At 32.9% G+C, this 25,532-nt stretch overlaps 3 protein-coding genes and 2 long non-coding RNA genes across 5 annotated transcripts; 2 read left to right on the top strand and 3 right to left on the bottom strand.

The window, feature by feature from the left end:
- LOC110012330 lies at nt 5,134-6,978 on the top strand. Its single transcript, XR_002287459.1, has 2 exons — nt 5,134-5,418; nt 6,716-6,978. It is a non-coding gene; the product is annotated as an uncharacterized LOC110012330 (long non-coding RNA).
- On the bottom strand, nt 7,261-9,643 carry LOC105166786 (transcription termination factor MTERF8, chloroplastic). The gene is made up of 2 exons (XM_011086268.2): nt 9,331-9,643; nt 7,261-9,143 (listed from the first exon to the last, which is right to left on the bottom strand). Exons 1-2 carry the CDS (start codon nt 9,542-9,544, stop codon nt 7,828-7,830), a joined length of 1,530 nt encoding a protein of 509 aa, XP_011084570.1. The 5' UTR covers nt 9,545-9,643; the 3' UTR covers nt 7,261-7,827.
- On the bottom strand, nt 11,302-14,108 carry LOC105166784. The gene is made up of 3 exons (XM_011086267.2): nt 13,271-14,108; nt 11,949-12,034; nt 11,302-11,843 (listed from the first exon to the last, which is right to left on the bottom strand). The coding sequence occupies exons 1-3, from the start codon at nt 13,985-13,987 to the stop codon at nt 11,750-11,752; spliced, it is 897 nt and encodes a 298-aa protein (XP_011084569.1). The 5' UTR covers nt 13,988-14,108; the 3' UTR covers nt 11,302-11,749.
- On the top strand, nt 16,522-20,349 carry LOC105166783. Its single transcript, XM_011086266.2, has 6 exons — nt 16,522-17,326; nt 17,751-17,913; nt 18,052-18,228; nt 18,318-18,401; nt 19,154-19,235; nt 19,480-20,349. The coding sequence occupies exons 1-6, from the start codon at nt 16,980-16,982 to the stop codon at nt 19,935-19,937; spliced, it is 1,311 nt and encodes a 436-aa protein (XP_011084568.1). The 5' UTR covers nt 16,522-16,979; the 3' UTR covers nt 19,938-20,349.
- LOC110012336 lies at nt 22,395-23,356 on the bottom strand. Its single transcript, XR_002287471.1, has 2 exons — nt 22,774-23,356; nt 22,395-22,688 (listed from the first exon to the last, which is right to left on the bottom strand). It is a non-coding gene; the product is annotated as an uncharacterized LOC110012336 (long non-coding RNA).

Genomic DNA, 25,532 nt, shown 5'->3' with positions numbered 1-25,532 from the left:
ATAAACTAAAATCCATTGGTATTGTATCAAAAAAATCAATAAATTGTGATTCTATAATGAAAAATATATATAGTAACAAAACTAATTTTTATTATCACTTTATTAAATATACCTTACAAAAACTTGGGCATTATTTAATTTCATTTTCAAAGGTTGATTTCAATTATGTACTATTTCAAATTATGGGATTCATTTTTTATTAGTCTTTTTTATATGGTTGTACCATAAATTTTAAAACATTAATTCTATCACGTTTTTTATATAGAAAACTATCACCTAACATTATAATTCAAACATATTTTCTTCCTACATTTTTTCGATTAATAAGATATCACAAAATCTATTAATTCAAACTACATCTGAAAACCCTAAAAATTAAAAACCCACAATGAAAACAAGAATAAAAACAAAGTATAAAACACAATACAAATAACCTCTTCCGGGCAATTAAGCAAAAACACAATCTCTGGGGCCAAAGTGAAAATCCACACAACTTTTGGGGATATAAAAGAAAAGGGGGACCTCACACAAATATCTGCAAAGACTCTTTTTTTTTTTTTATATGTATGGCCCAAAATGGCCACGTCATCAACCCCTCCCCAATCAAAAAGTAAAGGCCCATTGGTTTTTGCCCTTCCCTTTTTCCATAATTCCCATCTCATCTCTCCTATGATATTTGGTTGGTGGCACAAACTTATTCTATGAGATGGGCAACACTTGGATTTGAATGGACAGCATTAATCTCACCATCCAATCAGAATAAACTATGATCTCCTAAGATATTTTACATGGGACAGCTCTTCTTTTTTCCCCCTTGGTGGGCCCACCTGGGAAGATATTTTGTATTCATGGATAGGATATTGACATGTGGACACAAGAAAAAAGTAGTTTTAGATCTTTGAGTTTGTGGCTTTGGTGTTGTCAAACTGGTTTTGTTTAATCTTTCATTAGTATAATAAATAATATAATATTAGTATGTAGTGTTTTGTAAGAAAAGCAATGTTGTCTATGTGTAAGTGTTTTGGGATTGGTGGGGTTCCTCAAGCTCGGTTTGTCATTGGTTGGAATCCTCTGGAGTTTGTGGGGTTCTGTGTAGCAGCAGATCAAGAACTTGGATGGGATGGGATGGGATGGACATGTGTGTAGAACATTCTTTCCATGATTCCATTAATACAATGAGTTTTCAAGTGCATTAGTGGTGGAAATATAAGTGGGGTCATCATACAAAGTTTTAGTCTTTTTGCAATTTTGATCAAATTTGAATTAATTATATGATAAATATATATATTTATTTTATGAGTGGTATATAATTTTAAAAAAATGATCAATCACATTATACATATATTATATTTGTTATTTAATTGATTTAGTTTTATTAAACCTTATTTGTGTAAGAATTTTTTTTTTATATAGTATGAAACACATTTGATACGATTTATACAATTTAAATTTTTATTGTATTTATTTAATAAATTAATTAATTAATGAAAAGAATACAATTGATGAAATAAATTATATTTAAAATTACATGCATTATAAAGTAATTGACATAACTAATGAATTAAAAGATATCATTATTTATGGAAAAAAAATAAAATAAATTTAAGTAAGTTACTTTAGTCCGTCCAAATCTTGTCCACCAAAAGTAATTTTGTACGATTAGCGATTGAAACATACTTAATGCATATGTATTATTCAAATTTTTATATATTTATTTAATTTAATAAAAAAGAAAAAAAACTAAAATGAGTAACTGATCAAAACTAATAAGATAAAACAACTTTAAATGTGTGTGAATATCAAAATAAATAACATTAACTAATAAATAAGATGATCATTTGTGTAAAAATGACGTTTTAGACAAATCACATTTAGCCATTCATGATAGTTACTATAAGAGTCTCCCCTTAACAAATATACAGAACGAGTAAGTAAGCAGCTAACTCGGAAATTGTGTAAGAAAAAAAATGAAAATTTGATAACATATAAAAATTTACAAAAATAGTCTTGGCACAACATGACTTGTGCTAGATACATGAAAAAAAGAGATACTTATACAAGATGAGTTGTACATAAATATCTTGAAGATTTTATGAGAGTGGCATCTCATCATCTTTTTGACTTGTCCTTTTATTTCTTTCTCACCTCTACACTATGGCCATGGGGGATTTAACACCCACCCACTCTATGTGGACATGTAATAAAGTGTCACAAATGGTCCCTATTCTAAATCATATAGCCATATTTTTTATATTATTATTTATCGCGGCATGTAATACTTTTGCGCATATAATTAGATGGACATAGTATATACTTTAAATATAAAAGTCAGCATATAGTTAAAAATAGAGCAAGTGGTAAATACGAAGCGGAAGTTTTGGAGGGGCAAATACGATGGTAAAAATCCAATTTATAATTTAGGGTAAATTATGATTATTTTTTCTGAGGTTTGGAATAATTCTAAATACATTTTCGTTGTTTGAAAATTACAAATATCCTCCCTGATTTTAACATTCGTCTAACAATGAGTTCATTTCGTTAGGTTTTCATTTAATTTTTGCTATGAACTGATCAAAATGTCCTTTTAGATTATAAATTATAACTTTATATATAGATTTTATAATTTTTTAAAATATTTTTATGAATAAATATTTTCTATAAATTATTTATTTTTACCCACCCTCAAATATTTTAATATTTTTTCAAATATATTTTTTTATTTAAAAAAAAAGTCAATAAGAGTAAAATAATAATGTCCACATCACTATTTAGGGGCTACATAATTATTTTCTATTTACGGGGTATTTATAATTTTTTAAACAACGAAGAGTTATTCATAATTATGTCAAATCTCAGTGAAACTAGTTGTAATTTACCCTATAATTTAATTGGGATAAGAGATGAAGATATAGTGAAAATATGGGATTAACACGATAATAAATCAAAAGTTAAAAAATTAAGTGAATAATTTAAGAAAAAATAAGTAACTATATTACTTAATATTGATAGATATAATTGATATTTTAAGAATTGGTACTGCATTGTCGCAGTTTTATCAATAAAAACTATAAATCCAGACACAAAATGAAAAAGAAGAAAAAAAATAAAAAGGTGTTTTCTTTTTTTTTTTTTAAAAAAATGGGTTTCTATGTATAATTACAATATTAGACATATAGAAATAAAACGTTGCATTTTGACCTAAATTCTTGTGGGCCACCACAAACTAAACATGTGCTAAAGTTGATGAGCTTTTTCCCCAAAAGGAATTCTTCCAATGTGCATAGTTTTCATACACTTTTTTTTTTTTTTTTTTTTTTTTTTTTTTAATCATATGCTACATTTTGGACCGACGATTTCAAAATAGAGAATTCAAATTTTTGTTATAATTTTTTTTTTGAATTTGTTTGGAATTATATTTTAAATCGTTATAAAATATAATTTTTTGTTATATCTATCAAAATTTTATAAATTTTGAATTTGGAATTATATTTTTGTTATAATTATTTTCATTTATAATTATAAAATACATTAGAATTCAAATCGTTTTATTTTCATTTATAATTATATTTTATTAAATATTGATAAATTTTTACTTTATTTCACCAAATTCTTTAATCAAATTCAAATCTAAATTTATTATTAATATTCTTTTAAACAAAAATAATTTATATATTTCGCTTCTCTAAATACAATAGTATCCAAATGTATATATATATATATATTCGTACATTTGAATTTAAAGAATAATTTCAAATTACTCCCTACTAAAAGAATTTGAAATCCGTTAATATTTAACAAAATATAATTTAAATTCAGAGACGAATGATTTGATATCATTTGAATTTAAAATTATATAAATAAATTAAAAAATAAAATTGAGTAGAAATTTGAAATCATAATATTAAATACATGAGTAGAAATATAAGCTAAATAGATAGAGAGACATAGAACAATCTAGGATTGTGCGACATCTTTAAGAATCATTATTAACAACCTAAATACCTAAATTTTGGCCTAAAAGATTGTTCTTGAATGGGTCCAGCTTACACTTTTCCTTGGAATGATACTTTTCATGATTCAAACGTTTAATCTATTACAAATGGACTTCCTATATTAGCATCTAATGTTCCTAATGCCTAACCCCCCCCCCCCCCCCCGCAAAATAACAAACTCAATTTATCAAAAATAATATTTTTTACCACATTTGGAGGGAACGAAATTTGAGGCGCTTTGAGCATACAGAGCGACCACCGAATATAATAGCCACCATTATCGTGGAAGATATTAGACAGAGGATTATCAGTGTTAATTTATCTCGTTTTGTTAGTTCATGTGCGTTATATAGATTATGGCGTATCTCTTGGCATGTCGAGGGAGAAACCACCAGTTGAGCACTGTTGTACTGTAGAATCTTATTTTATTAATGAAACTTATATTTACCCAAAAAAAAATAATACTTTTTACCTCATGGCTGCGATTTTGTATATCAAAATTATATTTGTAGAAGAAATACGATTTCAATTGTCGTTGTGGGTAGAACTGTGTTCAGAGCCATAAGTCGTTAGAATATACTTAACCGTACCAACACAATTCTTTAAATATATAGAAGAAACGCAACTTCAATTATTACTTTGGGTTAAAACTGTCTTCATAATCATAAGTCATTTATAACATACTTAACGGTACTAACACATTTATCTACATATGCAGACAAAATTGAGCTAATTACGTAATTGAAAGTGGTTCACGTCCCGTATATAAGTTCATATGTTTGAATTCCATCTATGTGTAAAAAAAATTTAATAGCTGATATTGATTGGCTATAAATATATATATCAAATTATTATTATTATTATTATCATTATCAGTTAAAATAATAATATAATTAGAATTGATTTAATAAAAAAATTAATTCAATAAATATTGGGAATGAAAAGAACAAACTTCTAATAATTAATATCTGAAAGGACATTATAAGAAGTACTTTTGCATAGAGAGGGCATGCCAACGAAAGCAATAGTTATCCATTTGAGCTGGACATACATCACAGCCCGTTGGGTCCACACTGGAACAGACAAATCAGATAGACCCACGTGTTGCCCATCGTTCCGATCTCGATAATAATTCAGTACCAGCCCAAATATCACCAGGTTCTGTGTGTCTCAGTCGCCACTGTTAGAACTGTTTGTTGTGTGAGAACTCTTTTGCCTTGCAACCTTCAAGGAAAGGGCTTCTCTCTTTGCTGCTCCTCCAACTCCATCTCGTGGTTTACTCTCTGCGCTTAGCAGCTCAAATGGTTGTCAGCCCATTTTTCTTCACGAAATTGCAGTTTCTTGGGCTCAGATGAAATGGGAGTGAAATGTAGTGGGATGGTCCTCTCTCCTCTGTGAAGTCAATTCTCAAGGCAAAAATTCATAGGTACCCTTTTCTTCCTTATGCCTAAAGACGTTGTCTTTTAACTGTTAGGTTCTTGTTGAAATGAGGAAATAAAAGGAATGGAGGATGAGGAAATAAAAGGAATGGAGGATGAGGAAATTGTGGGCCACTAGAGTTTCTTGATGTTCTTGCTTGCTGGTTTGAAAGAGGCAAAGGAACAGAGTATTTGAAAGCAATTAAGGTGGAGGAAATTCTGATCTTTTTGCTGTGGGAAAACATCTCACATGTTTATGACAGAAGAGACCACATGTATGTGAAGGGAAATTTCAACATTTGCCATTTCTTATAATCTAGCTGGAAAAGAATTTGAAAAGGGAAAAAAGGGGGGGAGAATCTTGGAGAGGGATCATGTGGGTGGAGGCAAATGTTGTTCAGTTTCTTGTTGAATAGCCATTCATGTTATACCTTTTAGGGGCAACTTTGGCTATGAACTTCTTTCATTGATTAAGGACTTAGGAATTCAGACATTCTTTTCTGAAAATACAACTAACTCACTGTGAAGAGCTGTAGGGAAGAGAAGTTGGTTAAGGCAGTTAAAAAACAGAGGCACTTAGTAAGGGAAGCAGATGTTCGATTACCTATTCTTTGTGGGGAGTTTAGGGAAAGTTCGAAATTATGAAAATGTAAGGTTTGTCTGTGCTCATTGATTAGAATGTACTAAGTCTGTATCAATTGTGTTGCATTAGTTTGTTATCTTGATTGATTTATCGAGAACTTTAGGTGATAGCCTTAAAATAAAAAGAAGCGGTAGTTCGCGCAAAAGAGGGTGATTTGGGGTTATGATTCATCTATTATACAGAGAAAGTTGAGGAAGATTAAGGACCCTTATGCACCAACAGTGGTGGGGAAAGTTAGGGACTCTAGTGCGCTAACAGTGAGGAGGATTAGGCGGTCCCTGATGAAGGAGAGGAACGAGAAGACATCATTTATGACAGTTTTTCATCTATTATTTGTTCAATAATCAACAGTTGATATTTGTTAGCCGTCTTCTTCAATCAATATTGACTTGTCACTACTCAGTTTTTCTTTCTAGTGCTTTACCCCCATCGTCATATGCTTCAGGTCTTCCTCGAAGTAGTATTGTTTGGATGTTTGAGCTCTTCAAATGAAATGTATAGGCTGTTAGTAATCCTATTGTACATTGCTTAAGTAACTATGTTGTTTTGTTTTGCTTCTATCCGTGATGATGGTTCTTTGGTTTAGCGTATGAAGAGTCTGCTTGAGCCCTGTTTGGAATGATAATGCATTGATAGAATACAGTTGTACTTTCCCTTGTTAGGACATAATAGTGGGAGCATGAAGCAGAGGAGTTGGAAAAGTTTATTATACCAGTTGGATTCCTGATTTCACATGGCTTCAGGAAGCAGACAACCTTACTCATATGAAGTCAAACAAACTGATTTAAGACTCTATAGTGGCCTATAGCAGTAAAATTTTTGTACTCTGTAGCATTAGATGACTCGGTATTTCTTTGCAGATTGTTATGACGAAGAATTTTGATATGCCCCTTGAACCATTGTTTCTGTTTTTCTGCTTTGATTATCTACTGGTCTTGAAGTTGCTATATGTAGTCGATTATTCTATTTCAGCTGAAGTTAACATTGCGCAGAGAAGTAAAGCTGGAGACTACGGGCATATTATTCCCAAAGGAAACAGCAAAACAGAGAAACTGGAAAGTTCAGTTCTTGATTTAGCTAGAAATTAACTATAATTTGTGATGATGGCAGTTCTTCCTAGCTTTAAGAGTAGCTGTGGTTCAAAGAGATATGCTAAATTGTTTAGCATTGTATATGGTGTCATATAAAGTGCAAGAAAATGCTAGTGTGAGCATGAATCCAATATAGAATTAAAGCATGTCTCTTGTACAGGGCACTTGGAACCGGTAGGAGGAGGCCTCGTCTTTAAGTATACAAGAATATAGCCATCGAATATTAGGTACATTAGTAAAAGCAGGATATCACAGAATTACAAAAATCAATATATAAACAATTGCTATTGTCCTCTGAGGACTGCTGTTATCAACATGCTAATTTCAAAACGATCTAGATGTTGTCCTACCACAGACCACCACGCAGAACATGTAAATAGGTTTTCTGTAGGGTTTGTTTCTGCACAAGAGGTGACTTCATTTGCTGCGATGTGTCTCATCTTATTTTTCCATAAGCAGCACTCTGATCTCTTTCACTTGAATATCAGCAATCATTTTCTTATATAGTTCATTCACAATAAGATAATTTGCCATAGCTTTCGACTTGAGAAACATCAAGGACAACCAGAGCATTGGTGCATTTGAACTGGAGATGGATGTCTCAAACCTCATATTGACAATTAAAATGAAGTAACTTGAAGTCCTAAGTCAATTAGCCAAATAAACTGCAAGTCCTGGCTTTCTCATTTATCTTCACTTTCATTTAGGTCATGGATTACACTCACAGGTCCCGTCCTTTTAGTTTTGGTTGAAAATCTTGCCGCGGATACACTCAGTAGCTTGTTGATGGACATCCCTTCGCCTAAAATCTTTCTCTTTTCTTCATACCTGTGTTTGATACGACCATCAAGCTTGTAACCAAGAAATGCAGGAAAAGACAACAGCTCTCCAACTTCACGACCCATTTCCTCAATCAAGTAATCCAGCTTCTCCTCTAACGACTCATGATTGTACTGTAATACCTGCGGATGTTTCTTGCTCATATCTAAAATGTCCTCGCAAGTCAGTCCGTAGTTCAAGAACACTCCAATAACCTCTTGTAAATTTTTACAGCTGCACCTGGTAACAGCTCCCATTGCCAGAGCCAATTCCTTCGTTCTGTTCTCATACCCAATCTTCACCAAGAAAACCAACTTATTTGCTAGATTCTCCTCAAATGACAGGCTCAGAAACAAGGGCGCTTTGATCAGAAACCTATATATGTCGTGCGAAGTCAATCCACATTGCTTGAGAAAATCGATTCTTGGATGCAATTTCCTCTTTCTGCTGGCACTGAACAAACTTGGGTAAACAAGGACAATCCTAAAAATCTCCTCATTGCTCAACCCAACATATGAATTCAAGAATTCAACATGATCTTTTAAATGGTCTACACTATAAGCCAAAACAAAGGGGAATTTACGCAAAACTGCGGCAGTGGCACTCTCATCACCCCCACCCAACTCCAAGAGAAAACCAATTCTTGGAATTAAGTGAGTCTCCAACTCATAATTGAGAATGGCAGGACGACGAAGGATCAAGTCCGCCCCACCAAAACGGTTCAAAAAAGCTAGCATTCTCTCAATTTCTTCCACAGATTTAAGACACAAGGCCTTGGTCAAATTAACAGTGTTGAGCACATGAACAAGCTTGTCCTTGGGAATTCCGAACTGAAGCAATAACCTTACTTTCCTCTCAAATCCCACCAGAAATTCAGGGTCTGTCCCATTCAACAGCCGCTCAATCTGGGTGGGCTCAATTTTCCCTTGCAACTCTAGATTACCGTCATTAACAAGAAAGCACAATAGTGCATCAATTTCTTGAGCTGTTAATACATCTGGTCGTTTAACAATTAATCTCGAAAGAGAAAGACCATTCACTCCAGCAGACTGCAGGACCTGAACTCTAGCACGAATAGATTCGAAAGGCGTAAATCTAAGAGCTGCATTTGTACTCAAAAGTGCTTCAGTATCCTTCTCGTTGAACCCCATTTCTTGAAGCAACGAGAACAACATTATACCTAAAACATAAGAATTAAAAGACCATTTCTTGAAATAAACGAAAATGGCGTCATACCTCAAACCTAACTGAAACCAGGAAAAGGAAGGACAATTTTTACTTCATTCCCAGATTGAGCAAGAGACATAATTTACGTCGGCGAGAGACTAAAAAGAATCAAAACTTTTATATTACTTTAATCCACATACCCGAGTCCGCAAACATGCTTGTGGAGTCATTCCCACTGATAGCGAGAGCGCCGCAGCGGCAGCTGAGGAGTAGGCGATTGCTCGCAGATCTTTGGCGGAGAGACAAACCAGAAAACTTAGTGAGTGGGAAATGGGTGAAAGTGAAAGCTGTGAAGTAAAGAGACGGCGATTGGAGTCGAGGATCGGTGGGCAGAGCGAAGGGATTCGCAGCCATTGATGAGGAGAGTTAAGAGTGATGGATAAGCTCAGCTACAGTCCTTGCGGCTTCTTTTGTACAAACGTTCGATTTTAAACAATTTCAGTGCAAAAATTTTGTTTGCTCGCACTCACAAGCTTAATAATATCATAATTTAAGTGCAGCTAAATATTATAACCACCTCCCCAAAAATTTGTGATGTTTGATAAAATTTAAAAGTTATATAATTCTTCTTGAATGAACACATAAAATTATTAATTTTGATTTTAATGTATTCTTTTTAAAAAAATATTAAAAAAAAAGCTTATCCACTTAATTCATAATTTTTTTAAGGTCGATAAAGACATTTTGGTCAATATACCAAAAAAAAATAAAAAATTAACAGAAACTAACAAATCGAGTTACTTATTAGACGGACGTTGAATTTAAAACGATATTAGTAATTTTACAAACATGGAGTATTCATAATAATCAAACTATAGAGGAACTCATTTTAATATACTCTAAATATTATTTCAAATAAATTGATATTCATTGTCTTTTCTTTATTTTTAATGTTTATATTTTGATTCTTATTTTTGAAAAAAGGAGCTTCCATTACCAATGCTATTATTTTTATTTCTATTTTTTTCCTCCACATAAAAGTCTTGGGTACCTAAACAGAAAATTTAATTAGATATTTTATTACTCCAAAAGAAAGTGTAAATACAAAATAGTATATAAAGAAAAATACTAGCTTATAATTGATATTTGATTACAGTAGGGTAAGGTGAAATAGATGTTGTGATGCATTATACAATGTATACTTGTATGAGGTATAAATAAAAATCATGCTTCTAAATCATTACCACATGGAAGACATGTCGTTGGACCTATACTAAATATGTAAGATGTTAGGCTTAGGACTAAAGATCTAAATAGAGATTATGTACTACACTTAGCCCACTTTTACTTTGGATAATAAGATGACTGAGTTACAAGTAAAATTGTTGATTAACTTATAAAAAGTTTACTTTATACTTATTTTGGTGGTGAAACTGAATACTTGAAATTTAATAGATCCTCTGTTTTCCTTTTGAGAAATAACCCAACGGAACGAATTTTTTACATAAAAGAAATCCCCCCTTCCCTTTTTACAGTTATTACAAATGCGGATTATGTATTTATTAGTGTATGTATTTATTTAGCTTGAATTATTTTGCCCATTTTTTACTAATTTTTAAGTGTTTTAGAATTGTATTATGATTATAAAATACTATTTATTTTAATTCACTCATAACTAAATAAATTATATATATACTCATATATATATATATATAAATATATATAAAAAATACATAATTTGACCATAAACAGTACTTTTTATCTCCCACTAATCAACATCATCAAATATACCATATTTATTTTATATTATTTCCAAAAATAAATCTAAACATACACATTATCTCTAATACATATTTATTTATCTTTATTCTCTATCTCCGCAGTAAACACCAAAACAAGTTAAAATGACACCAAAAATTGTAAGATTTTTTATCACCATAAGTGGCCCCAGGCTAATTCTAATATCGGGAAGATGGGCGGGTTTGATATCACAACCCAATTCTCGACAGTTCCGGGCCTGAAGCAGTAATAACGGGCCGCCCATTTGGAAGTACACAAAAAATTAGGCCTAATAACTTGTGATATCATGGCTAATACCCTGAAGTAAAGGTGGTTTTATATGTACATAATGCATAGAGGGACAGTTTTCTCAGCAGTGCTGCCCAGTAATCTAGTCCCACCAACATAAACTGCAGCAATTAAATAAAATGCAAAACTCTGCAAGGAAAAATTCCATGAAACCATGGATCGATTTCTCACATAAGTAATTAATCATTTCAGGCTCAATAAAACAGACGGCGGTCTGCATATAAACCGTGATGTCTATCACCAAGAATTGCATAGTTACAATTTGTCTTATATGCACAAAGCAATAGGCATCAGATTTTAATATGCCTAAAACCAGTGGACAACCACTGCAAAGGAGGCATGACGGCGATATAGCAAATTGGACACAGCAGAAAAAAATTGCTTAATCAGCTAAGCGTTATAGGTATCATCACCCAGAAGAGTCAATAATGATCTTCACAGGACAATATCACCTCGACAAAGAAGATATATAGTTGTTTGCAGCTTAGAAGACATCTTGTTCCACTGTGGAACCTCCAAATGGGATCCTCCTCAAGTTTTCTTTTGTTTTGATTTCAGACCATTTTTCCTACCAGTATGAATGCTCTTAATAAGAATAACAGATGAGCTTCCATTTCCTGACTTCCTGGAGACACAAGAAATGCAGCCGTTATGGAAAATATATGTGCAAATACCAAAGAAAATTGTGTGATAGAAAGAAAAAAGATAATGAGAAGTGCATATTTCTTACAAGTCTTCTTGCTTCTTTTCAAGAGTCCCACCAACTTTGCTTGAACCCTTGCCAAGAACTTCTGATTTATTGATCTGATGATATACCTGTGGAACATATAATAAGCCAGGGTAAAGATCAAATCATAAAAACATAGGTCAGGTCAACAGACACATGCCCCAGTATGGAGCATACACTATCATTCTCATTCACACCATAATGCACTAATCTGAATAGAACCATATCTGAATGGGATCTGTCGATGGATCAGAAACGTAAAACCTAAAAGGTGAATTCTCAAGAATTGTGGCATAAAGCAATTGAACCTAAAAAACATATAAACACACAATAACAAAAATAGTGCAAACCACAAAAAATTCCATCATGCAATGCACAACTGACTCATTAATTTCCATGACAAGCACGACAAGAAAGGACTACATCAACACATCCCACTATAATAGAGTCAGCCTACATCAGACTAGCAACATAAGTGATCAAAGAGGCACTATCATCAGTACTTGCTACATTGCACAGCAAGATCTGTTTTCAAAGTGATTCACATTATTAGCAGTTAACCTTTGCTTGAATGGTAATGGGCAAATTGAAAATCAGCATTCAACATTGCAAGATAGATGAGCATCTTGTTATAAGCCCTAGGTGACCATGATATCCAAAATATATTTCAAAGAGCCTGCAACTTAGTCTTCAAAATGTTCTGGCTTCATGAATGTACAAAACCAAATTTTGAAATAAAGGAGACATACTGACAAGATCAGGAAGAATCAGAACACTAGAAGGACAACTGATTAAAGACCCTATAGAAATGCATGTCACTGAAGCTTGCACAATGTTTAAAACATGTTAACAAGGAAAACTATGTGCAGTGGTCACAAGCTTATCTTATTTATATGACATAGAACTAATCAACAAGCAAGCACAGAACCTACACGGACCAAAAGGTAATGGCACGTGAAGTAGATAATCCAGCCGCCATAGTCCTATTTCAGTAAGAGATTATATATTACCAGTATAAAAATCATTAAGCCTCATTATTACAAGATATCCTCTCTTCCTAACAAGCTATCATAGACCACATAATGCAAAATCTGTTCATGCACCTGAAAAGACATTCTCGTGTGGACACACATCAATAGACATAGCTCATAACACATAATCAGCATTAGTTGCTTAACCTTACTTCAACTAAGAGCAACCAAACAACATTACAACAATATCATTGTAAACATACGTGAAACAATGCATTATTTGGCAAACACAACCCAATGTAAACATAACACCACACTGTAATCAACAATTATACCAAAGTGTCCTAGACTTACTTCATTCAGCGGCAACTCACAGCCCTCTGTGCTCCCTTCCTTCTTATCAACCTTCAACTTCTTTCCCCCATGTTGATCCTCCTCCACGCTCCTACTCACTTTTCTCTTCTTTTTACTCCTCATAATCACACTCTTCCCTTTCTTATCCCTCACTTTCCACACATTTTTCTTCCTGTACAACAGCTTCTCGAATTTCCACGACTCATAGCTCGTGTCAATAACCATTACCTCTGTCCGTGAAAACCCAGTCAAATTCCCATCCCTCTCAACACCCTCCCCATCATTTTCCCATTTATCCAGCTCTCTCACTCCCTCCACTCCACTATTGCTATCGCCACTCCTCAACAGCGTCGGCTTCTCCGCAGCTGCATTGTTGATCTCACGACTCCCATTATTCGAAAATACACAGATTCTGGGGTTTATCTGTTTGCGAGCAGACGTTTTGAGTTTTGTGGAATTCCCGCATTTATCTCCAAAATTGAATAGCTCGTTGAGAACATCGCTCATTATATTGAAGAACTGTTTATCCTCATCCCGAGTCGAACAGCAAATTGGGTCAGAATTTGCTACGGACCCCGGCCTCTCAGCAATCGGAGAACTAGGGTTTTGGAGGAACATTTCGAGATCGGTGACGCCGTTCTCTGGAAAGCCCTTGGCTGTTCGCAGCCGGTCCAGCCAGCTCGAGCGGGACTTCCCGGTGGATACTGAGCAAATCATTGCAGCAATGCTTACATACAGCCCTTTTTGTGTATAAATTACACGGAGAATCTGATAATTGCGTTTGAGTTTGAATAGAATTGTCAAAGCTTTTAGCCAAATGCACGAAACCAACAAATTAGTGTAGTATGGTTTTTTTGACTTATTTGACTATTGTTTAAAATTGATTATTAGGCCAAATTTACTTTGCCAATTGATTGGTACGTAATAACGAGTCGAGTCCGGAATAGAATGGCCATTCTCATTTGGATCATTACCATCCACCTGCTTCCCTTGATACTCATCCACCTGCTTCCCTTAATATTTAACTCAAATATACATTCTTTAATGATTTTTTATTACTTTTCAACTATTTTCTTACTCATTTCACTAATTTAAATATCAAAGGATAATATTAGAAACTCAGGGATAATTATATCGTCATTTTTTTAGATTTACTGCAATTATATATAAAGTTCGTATAATTTGAAAATTTTCGTTCAATATCCTGAATGTTTATGTTGTAAATTTGTTAAAGTTTACAAAAAAATGTTGCTATTAACAAAAAAAAAAGAATGAAAATTCATATTTAACTTCGGCTAACTTATTGTAGGTCAAATAAATCTTTTACAACCAAACTACCCTTATATGAGGAGGTATATCTTCATCCTTATAATGCTAATTTGTTTGGAAAAAAAATTATTGTCGACAATAAGTCAGTAATAAGTTAATTGTGAGTAAATATTATTTAAGCTCTTTGCTAGTACCAGGATCTCAACAAATTCGGTGAATTTGATTAACGAATTGATCTATTTGTCAAACAGGAACAAACGTCGGGATACCAGATGTAATTCTTTGAACTATAAAAAATATACGTTTAATAATACCAAACCTCATGACAGGGCAGCGTAATTATTCCTAAAACTTATCCAATATAATGCTACCAACTTTTTTTAAATACATATACGCAAAAATCAATTATGGAATGAGATTGAGGATCTAGACCTAAAGTTATGGAACTATATTGGAGAGCAACGATCATATCTACTCAGTGCCGTTGCTTTTATTTTTCTGCCTCCTTGTAGACTTGAATTCAGTTAGGCATGCCTATTGTAGAACGACGCCGTCATCAAGAGTTGACAAGAGTTAACCTATGCTATATTTAACATTCAAGCATTTAATACCTCAATTATTTGGCTACTCTTTTTTTTTTTAAAAAAAAAAGAAAGATATAATAGATTATTTATTATATTATTAATACGTTTAAATTTGATTGTTGATCCAATAATTAATAATTCAAATTAACGAATATTTTCAAATAAGCCAAAGAAATAAGAAATATACCATAGAAATGGAGATGCAGTCACATTCATGCAACTCGAACTCACGCATCAACTTTATCAATCAAGTAAGACCTCATTTAGATTTACATTTGTGGGACTGGTTTGAAAAAATAATATCTATATAAAAAGAATTTAAATTCCATCAATATTTATTATAATTAAAATTCAGATAAAATAATTTGAAATTATTGAAATTTAAAATTCAGTCGAACAAAGTCTCAATTATTTATTTTTAAGAATTTGAAATTTTTATCGATTCAAATGCAATTTTATTAATGTTTTATTCTCAAATTTTATGATTTAGTCTAGAATACGTTTGAATTAATCAATTAAAAATCTGCTCGTAGTTTTATTTTAAGAAAAAAATATGTGGTTTATATATGCTGTAAAATAAAAATAATTTAAAATATAGTTGAAAATTTTAATTTTTACCATTGTTTCTTAAAATGTTTTTGAACTAATTTTATTGGAGAAGAAAAACAGGATTTTCAAACACAAAAGTAGAACGTGTGATATTTAGGGGTGGTCATTTTGACTAACCAAAATTTTTTCGAATCGAAATGAATATTTCCATTAGTTCGAATTTCTATCGAATTAATCAAATATTAAAAAAAAATATATAGTGTAGTAATATTAGTTTGTTAGTTATAAAGTATTGTTAATTAATATTATATAAATTAAGCATGTATTAATTATAAAAGTAGTATTTTATATTATAAATACAGATATTTAGATATTTAATATTTTTATATTATTTTTTATTATAAGTATGTATATGTTTCTAATGTAATATATATATTTTTAAAGTTCATTATTCGATTGGATTTAATTGGCACAAAAAAAAAATTAAACTGAATTTATTCATAAAAACTAAATTTTTTATTTCAAAGTTTATCGAAAATTGCACACTCCGAATTGTTTGTATAAAATTGTATAGAAAGTTTTTATACGAATTGAGTTTGGTCAAACTAAATCAATCATGGAATAAGTGATCATATTTATAATTTATTCTATAAAATTGATTACTTTTTAAATTATATATTAATTACATGATAAATATATTATATTTATATAATTAAATTAAATTAAAACGAAATATCGAATGAGATTCGAATTAAAATTTTTTGAAATTGTAGTCGTGCTACACTAAAACCCGAGTTTGCCTATTTCCAATACATGTACAGAAAATATAGGAGGCGAAACTCCGGATTCGCACATTGAACAAATCCAAACAGTCCAGCAGTCAACTCAATAAGGCAACAGCTGGCGCCCTCTCGCCGTCATCAATCCAAAGCCACTGGTTATTCTTGTGCTGCAGAAGCGTTGGATTTGGCGGTGCAATTCGGATAAACTTTTTCCTTTCTTGTTTCTATCTTTAGTTCTTGGCTAAATCCTTTTCGACGAGAAACACGTTATTGGGTGACGACGACTCCAACAAAGATTGAGATAGAATCAAGCTTCCCCCGCGAGCTAGATAAGCGGAATTTTAACATTTCATGTTTCCTTCCTTCCTTCCTTCTCGTGAGATACTCTGTACATACCCTTTTGATATCTATCTGTGTTTGATTTCTTGGATACCCTCTTTTTTCAATCTTTTTTTTTTCCTTGTTTTTCGTTTTCCCCCTTTTGTTCTGCTGTTGTGTGATTATTGTTTGTGAGGTTGAGTAGTTATGGCTTTGGTTGAGGCGTTCTTGGAGATTCTGAAGAGGCCCACAATTTGGGGGATGATAATAGGGATGATACAGTTTCTGGGACCTGTTTGGATTGCTTTTCTGGTGGGTATAATGGTGGGATGGGTTTGGAAACCTAGGTGGGCTAGCTTAGGGAATTGTAAATTTGAATTTTCAGCACCTTCTTCACCTGCTGCTGTGATTCCTTCTCCCGTTCAAGGATTTGGTTCGACCCAGAGCTTGGATTCTTGCAAGGCCAAGGTTGCAAATTTTGGTTCTTATGCGTCGGATAATGGAATGGGGAAGGAACAAATTGCTTCGCAGGCAGTTGATGACCCCGTTTGCAGGTGAATTTTCAGCTTGATATACATATATATATTGTTGTGTAATCCAGATATTTAATTGTAACATTGTTAATGTGTTTATGTTATATTCGTTTGGTTGTGCGTGCAATTGTGGTTGTATATCTGCGCTGAGTGTCATAAACTTGTAGCTTCATCATGTAATTCTTGTATTCCATTAAAGCCTCCAAAATACTTGCATGGTTAAACTTTTGGGGCCGTATTAATTAAAGAAGAATCTATCTAGCTTCGTCTATTGCTGCCAGATCAATATTTTGCCTCATGTATTTCCAGATTATGGACATGGCAGTAGTTGAACTTGGCACCTGGCGCACAGACTAATAAATGAGCATTAGTGAGATAAGAGAATTACTTTTAGTTCTATATTTATTGGGCACAACTTTCTCATGACTGTATATTGCTCGTATAGTTCATCAGAATTAGGAAAGGAAGACAGTGTGCTTATTACATACGAGGATTTAGAACATCTATGCCATCTGGTTGAGAGGAAAGATGCAGGCCCCCCATGGAAGCATGTGATGGATCGTTCAACCCAAAATATGAGATACCAGGCATGGCAGAGAGAACCTGAGGTACTAAATAGAATGTTTGAGGATCCATCTTCTTGGAGCAATTTGTTCTTCCTTATCTGTAAAGAATGACGGTGTATCTTCTACAATGTTGTCTGTGCAATTTGTATATGCTTAATGGTTTTCCTGGTGATTTTTCAGACTGGTCCTCCTCAGTATTGCAGCAGAACTGTTTATGAGGATGCAACTCCTGAATTATTAAGGGACTTTTTCTGGGATGATGAATTCCGACTGAGGTGGGATGATATGCTTGTACATGCTTCAATTTTGGAAGAATGCCCCACAACAGGAACGATGATGGTTCATTGGATACGGAAGGTTAGGAAATGAGATCAGTTATGATACGGATCCTGTATGTCATCTTGTCGTCACAATTCCAAGTATGGATATCTGACAGTTCTGTGCAGTTCCCATTTTTCTGTAGTGACAGGGAATACATTATAGGCCGTCGAATATGGGAGTCAGGAAGATCGTATTACTGTGTCACTAAGGTAAAGCCAGACAGACATGTTATTTGGTTCGTCTTCTCTTATTTCTAGATTCATTTTCAAATACTTATGCAGGGAAGTGTTTAACGATTGTCTAAAAAGCCGAATGAGTTCTGTGCATGTCCAAATGAGATGCATAGCAAAATCAAATTCACTTTCTAAAGATTCTAACAGTTCCAAGTTTCTGCAAATACAAATCGTGTGTTTGGGACGATTGTCCCTCAATGATGTTGGAAACAACAGAAGTTAAGATTGCATACTGGCCGTAGTAAGACCTGCATGGAACAATTAGTTTTCTTTATCGTACTTTATCAAGAATTCAAAATGATGGACAATCACATAAGAGTGTTAATATTGGGACACAAAGAGCGAATTTTCCAATTTTAGGGAGTTCATTTTGCTGGTAATAAATCTGTCTCCCCTAACACCTTAAGTTTAGTAATTTTGAGATTCTTGACAACTCCTTTTCTTTTTTCTTCTGTACAAAATAGCCACGCAAAATGATGCAGTGATGACGGCGAGGGCGTAAGGAGGGTGTTATAATTAACAAAAAGTATTATATGCAACAGCTCCGACACTTGCACAATCAGGGTGACAATGTTTGCCATCTGGCTGAAAGGAGTAATAATTAATTAAAGAAAAATCTCTCGCTGCTATGGAACCGATCACAAAATTCTGCGCTCTTACTATTTTATCATATCCTTGTGCTTAGTTTGATGATATGAAGTTTGACAGCCGTTTTGTCTCTGAAACAGGGGGTTCCCTGTCTTTCTGTTCCGAGGAGGGACAAACCGAGACGGGTTGATCTTTACTACTCGAGTTGGTACATCCAAGCAGGTAAAAAATTAATTTTCCTACTTCGTCGAAATATTTGATTTTCCAATAGACACATAGCAATTGGCACATATACAAGTAGATCATTTTCATCTCTTAAACTTTCTGGAGCCATGAAAAATTTTATGGTCCTTCAAATATTAAAGAAATGAGGTATGTCCCTAGGAACGTACTTCTAAATTTCTAGTCTCTCTCTGTAAAAATGGAGCTTACTTATCATGAAAAACCTTCTTTTTGATTGAGACAGTGGAGTCAAGAAAAGGAAATGGGCAGTTGTCTGCTTGTGAGGTGATACTCTTCCACCATGAAGACATGGGCATCCCATGGGAAATTGCAAAATTTGGGGTGCGTCAGGGTATGTGGGGAGCGGTGAAAAATATCGAGCGTGGTTTCCGTGCTTACCAAAAGCATAGATTATCTGGAGCACCCATCTCCCGTCATGCATTTATGGCTCAAGTTAACACAAAACTTGACCCGGACTACATGAAGATTTTGGAAGGTGAAGGAGATTCATCAGAAACACAATCACAAGACTTGGCTGATGAGAAACCAAAGCGTGTGAACATACCCAAGCTCCTAATAATTGGTGGGGCTGTTGCCGTTGCCTGTAGTCTCGACCGAGGACTCTTGACTAAGACACTCATATTCGGTGTCGCAAGAAGGTTTGGAAACATTGGTAGGAGAGCATGTCCGGCGGCAAACTGACAATATTTATTTACAATTTTCATTTCTTCTTTTCTTGGTTGACCAATTAGTTTAGAATTTTCACACGCTTCCTAAGGAGCTGATGTTTCTTTCGCTGCTGAGGAGCAATACACAGTGGCAAAACAATGTTATAGAAGAGTTGTAAGTTTACAGATACATTATATACTTGATCCTACATGTACAACTCTTTTGTCTATACAAGTTTGAGTTCTCTATAAGTAGTTTTCGGCCCCCGGTGATCTGTTCTCTCTGTTGAATGGAACCGCTCATGGCATAAGCCGTGATGGCTGGCTGAAAACTGCTGAGAGGCGGCCGGGTAAGTATTTATGGTTCTACTTGTGGAGTCGAAGATGTTATGTTATAAATCGTAATTCACAATTTACCCGCATATGATATATGAAATCATTTGACAGTTCCGCTGGGGGAAAATAATTTTAATTTACCTTCCTCAGTTTCTTAAAATGTGCAGATTAGTATCTTAACTGACCATTGTTTTCTGTGATTTTGCTTAAACTTTTTAGCTATGAAAATTTACTTTTATGCTCTCAACTATGAACCATTATATTGAAGAGGTATTAAATTCAATAAAACTAGTTTAAGGTCTATGCTCTTTTTTTTACTTAAATCCACAGTAAATCAATTGGTTACACTAATTTGAATTAAATTGATGGTTTTATATATTGCTTAAAAAAGTAAATTTATTGAAACTATAAAAATAAGTTTGTACAATATGCATACATATATTTAGGTATACAATATATACATGAATTACAGTAATGAATTATCCCATAAAATTAAGGAAAATTTTAGTCCAGTTCAGATTGGTTGAGCTAAATCAATCACACAGCTAATATATTGCATTTGTCAAGCAATTAATTATTTTTTTTGAATTGTATATTAATTACATTCTAAGTAATATTTATGATATGAATGGTATAAATTTGATTGAACTAGATTCAAATTATTATTTCCCTGAAATTAATGGGTGGGCGTAAGCATCCACCGACTTGGAAGGGGGAGAGGGATGGGAAGGGTGAGGCAGCAATGCTGATGAGAGATTTAAATAAAATTTTATATGAATTATAAATTATTATTAATGGACTATAAACCGTCGATTATGCAAAACATCGGAGGGGCGTTTGCAATTTACACGTGCAATAAAGGCGCTTTCCTCGTCGGTGAGTTATGTGACTGCCTTTCGATACAATTCATGGTGAGGTTTTAAGACCGAACTTTTTTTAATAGTACAAAAACTTCAGGTGACAAGTATAATTAGGGATAATTACTCACTCCTCTGATATATGGAATAAGTACACATAAGTTTTTATATTTTGAAAAATTATTTTTGGCAGCGATAAAGTTTGTTTAAGTTTAACAAATAAATTTTTTTGTAAGTCAAAGTCCACTAAATTTGCTGATATTAATAAAAAAATTTGAAAAAAATTGATATTTACTCTCCATTAATTTATTACTGACTTATTGCAGGTCAAATAATTTTTTTCATCTAAATTATCTCTATAACAGTGAAGGTATACCTCTTTTCATGCATTAACGTATAAAGACGTATGAGGACAATTTGATCTAAAAATACTTATTTGACATGCAATAAATCAGTAATAAGTCAATTGAAGTAAATAGATTTTTTTCTTATTCTTTTGTTAATATCAATAAATTTGATAAATTTTGACTAATAGAAGAACTTATTTATTAAACGTAAACAAATCCTCGAGGTGCTAAATGTAATTTTACAAATCACAAAGGGTTTAGGTGTAATTACACCAAATATCAAGAAAAAAGGGAGTATAATATCCCTATAATTTATACTAACATAAAAAGAAAGTTATTTTTCACTTATAATTTACTTTTGTGATAGTGTAATAATTTTGAAATATAAACGATATTCTTAAATATTTGTATCAATATAATTACTTATGTAAAATGATCAACATATTATTTTAATTGTAAATATCCTATTATGTTTATCTTTCCACTTTCATTCATGGCAATCATTTGCTCCATTTATAATCATATATTGATTTTTAATTCTAAAGTTCATGAGATTTAACGTAATTATAAATACCTCCTCATTTTTTGTAAGATTGCAAATAGTCCCCCTAATTTTAGCATTCGTTTCACAACGAGCTCGTCTGTTATCCTCCATTAAATTTTCATCCAATTTTTATATGAACCACCCAAAATGTCATTTTGGATTATGGATTATGGATTATAATTTTATATATTATTTAGAAACTTTTAAAATATTTTTTATGGACTATTTACTTTATCCATCCTAAGTTCTTTTTTTTTTTAAATATTATAACAATTTTTTTTAAAAAAAAGGGTAAATTAGTCATTTGTAATCCACCCTTTTAGAGACAATATAATTATTTTTTATGTGAGAATTGTATTTATAATTTTTTAAATAATAATAGATATTAGTACGTAAAATATGGCAAATATCAAGAAAAGTAAGTGTAAATTAGGTATTTACATACACATATTCCTTCAAGTATTTGAAGAACTCTAACACACCAAATAAGGGTATAAAAAAGGACCCTTCCAACACAAGAACAAAATTTGACCTCTCATTCATCTTCTTCTCAAAATGAGAAAAAGGAAAGGGCGAAATAGCACTATGAATTAACACCTCTTCTCGTCTCTTACAATGGTTTCAAAGCAGTACAGACCATCAAACTCTGGAGCCAGCTTTGGCTGATCCTTCACATTGTTCTTCACCTCTCGCCCACCTGCCTGCATTTCATGATGATCAGCGGCAGAACAAACACAAGCTTAGGTACTGCAAACAAGAGGAGAAGAACAAATATGAGGATTCTACCAGGTTTCTTGGGAGGTTTCTGGCAAACAAATAGAGCCCCACAGCAGCAGCAGCTGGTGCTGTAATGTAAACACTACTCACAGCCATTTTTCCTCACCTCCCAACACTTTTTTCTTTGTGTTTTCTTTGTATGTCTTGATCTCAATTATGACTGATTTGCATGTTTTTATAGAGAGAAAAAGAGAGATATACGTACTCTGTTTGAATTGATGCATGAGATGAGAGAGATCCAAGGAAAGAATGATCTCTGATGATCACGACAAGAAGGAATAAAGGCAAAACACGATTTAAGGACTTGATTTGAGGGTTAAAGCGTGGTTTCAATTGAGGACCTGAGAAAGCAAAGGCGTTTAGGCCATTGATTTGTGAGGGAATATTATAATTTAATGGCCAAATCTGTTCTATTGCGACAACCCTTTTCTTCTTTTCAGTTGGATGTTTGTGAAGGAATTTGAAAAGGTGGCTATTTTGGGGGTGAGTTTAGCGACTATTGTTGTGTTAGCTTTTACGTCGTTAGTGCCTAAAACAGCGCTTTTTGTGTTTATAAATTGTGGGCATGCATCCACGTGGTTATTAATTTATTATCAAGATATTATTGATTACAAAATATAGATCAAGGGATATAGATGTGATTATCCTTTGATTATAATAAAACGCCACTTTTCATTCACAACTAGCGATTTTGTGAAATCACAAAACCAAATTTTAAAATATCAATTATACCATTAAATTTTTGTACCAATACAATTACTTATTTATTTCAGATTGTCCACATCATCTATTAATATTAACCATTAATGTACCATCGTGTCTATCCCTCACTTTCATTCATATTAATCACTTGATCTGTTTTTAATTGTATATATTAACTTTCGGGATAAACTTTATTATAGTCCTTGGCAAATGTGTTCACCTTCAAAATAGTCCTCGTCTTTTCAATTCACTTCAAATTTGTCCCTCTAATAGGTGATTTTTTCATATTACCCTTATAATTTTTTTTTCCTTTTTATAAAAAAAATCATTTTGATCCCTCACTTTTTTATTTTCAATTGCAATTTGGTCCCTTGTAAATAAATTTAAAATCTTAATTGGAAGTAGTTGAAAAATTATATGAATAATAACTTGATTAATGACATAAAAACATAATGTTAGTGAATATTTTTGTATCTTTTTTATTTAATTTTTTTCTTCCAACTTATTTATTCAACTGCTCTTTCATTTGAAAAGTTCAAAAAGTTTACTAATTAAATTCACACAATTATGTTAATATGTTATTAACCAAGTTATTATTTTAATGACTGTCCAATTGTAATTTTTTTCAATTAAAAAGGTTATATTTTTCTAAATTTATGAAAATAAAAAGGTGAGGGACTAAAATAATTTTTATTGTAAAAAAAATGAATATGTTGTTTTAAGAGTAATATCGAAAAATCACCTACTAGAAGGATTGATTTGAATTGAGTTTAGAGAAGTAGTAATTTTAAAATTAAAATCAAATATCGAAGACTAAAATAAATTTAATTTATCTAATTATTATTTTTAAAATTTGTATCATATCTATCTAATTATATACGAGGAACTGTTACAAGGCACGGTCATTGCTTATCTAAAATGGGTAAGAAAAAGCGTGCTGAAGATAAGAAGCTTTCTTAGTTTTCAATTAGTATTATGTGCATTAAAGAAGTGCAGGAATAAGGAAAAGCGCATTTGTTGTGTTTCGTTAAGAAGCAAAGATATTATTCTTCCTACGGTTTTTATAAGTATAATTCTCTCTTATCTTCAATCTGCACACGTTTTGTATCAATTCATTCGGAAGTTGTTGGTTTTTTTTAAAATTTGATATAATTAGAGAAGCATATATAATGTTGGTTCTATGCAGAGATGTGAATGTAATTATGCAACTCTAGGAATTGGTAAATTCAAAACCAGAAGATGAAGAAAACCAAAGCAGAAGGAATTTACTGATAAGAAAATAAAGACAAAGAAACTAATTGGGAAGAGAGAATGATCCCCTTTTCTAGGGTTTCAGTATATATGTACCTACCTAGCAATCGTGTATTACGTATGTACCTGGAAGAAGAAGAAGAAGAGCAAATTGCTATGCATCATAAGGGATAATAGTCTCAAAACAGTTGATCCCATCGAGCTCCGGCGCAAGTCTCAGCATACGGTGAACTTCCTGCTTCTTCGCCGACGTCGACGTGCCGCTGGCCTTCTTCACATCATCACCCGTATCGGCCTGCTTATTAGAAGGAGATGGCGGCGGCGGATCAGAAAAGGCGGAGAATTTCCGGCGGATAGCCTCGGTGACGGCGGCGTAGAATGGGGTAGGAATCGGCATCGACATGGCTGTGGTGAATCCAATGGAGAACAGTAGCAGAAACCAAAAGGAGCTATTGAAAGCAAGAGGAGGGGAGGAAATTGGGTGAACGTTGGAGAGATGTGGGGTTAGGGAGAAGTATATATAGAAGGGAGGAGTAGGGTAGTGATTGAATTAGGAAAAGAGAAGTGTGATGGATATAGGATTCTTAAGCAGTTGGCAGGTTGGGAAGAAGCATCACCATCACCATCACCATCACCATGAACATGCACTCCCCCTCTTTCTGTTTCCATCTTTAATTCATTTCCTTCTCTTTTCTTATTAATGTGATTTAAAATTCACACTTTATGACCCGTTTATGCAGAGTGTTTTAAATTCCATGTCCAAAATTTTCTTCCATTGCCCTCAAAATCGGATCTATGGTTCAACCGGATAAATT

The sequence above is a fragment of the Sesamum indicum genome, linkage group LG7, assembly GCF_000512975.1.
Source record: "Sesamum indicum cultivar Zhongzhi No. 13 linkage group LG7, S_indicum_v1.0, whole genome shotgun sequence".
Lineage (NCBI taxonomy): Eukaryota > Viridiplantae > Streptophyta > Magnoliopsida > Lamiales > Pedaliaceae > Sesamum > Sesamum indicum.
The sequence above is the reverse complement of the archived record's forward strand: the minus strand, read 5'-3'. Positions and strand labels throughout refer to the sequence as shown.

Bases quoted from the DNA above. Each gene is read 5' to 3' on its own strand.
- LOC105166786 (XM_011086268.2), bottom strand. From the start codon at position 9,544: ATGGCTGCGAATCCCTTCGCTCTGCCCACCGATCCTCGACTCCAATCG. The intron at 9,144-9,330 runs GTATGTGGATTA...CTTATGTTTTAG, and splicing joins AAGCATGTTTGCGGACTCGG to GTATAATGTTGTTCTCGTTG.
- LOC105166784 (XM_011086267.2), bottom strand. From the start codon at position 13,987: ATGATTTGCTCAGTATCCACCGGGAAGTCCCGCTCGAGCTGGCTGGAC. The intron at 12,035-13,270 runs GTAAGTCTAGGA...TATGTTCCACAG, and splicing joins GTGAGTTGCCGCTGAATGAA to GTATATCATCAGATCAATAA. The intron at 11,844-11,948 runs GTAAGAAATATG...TTGTGTCTCCAG, and splicing joins GAAAAGAAGCAAGAAGACTT to GAAGTCAGGAAATGGAAGCT.
- LOC105166783 (XM_011086266.2), top strand. From the start codon at position 16,980: ATGGCTTTGGTTGAGGCGTTCTTGGAGATTCTGAAGAGGCCCACAATT. The intron at 17,914-18,051 runs GTACTAAATAGA...GTGATTTTTCAG, and splicing joins CATGGCAGAGAGAACCTGAG to ACTGGTCCTCCTCAGTATTG. The intron at 19,236-19,479 runs GTAAAAAATTAA...TGATTGAGACAG, and splicing joins GAGTTGGTACATCCAAGCAG to TGGAGTCAAGAAAAGGAAAT.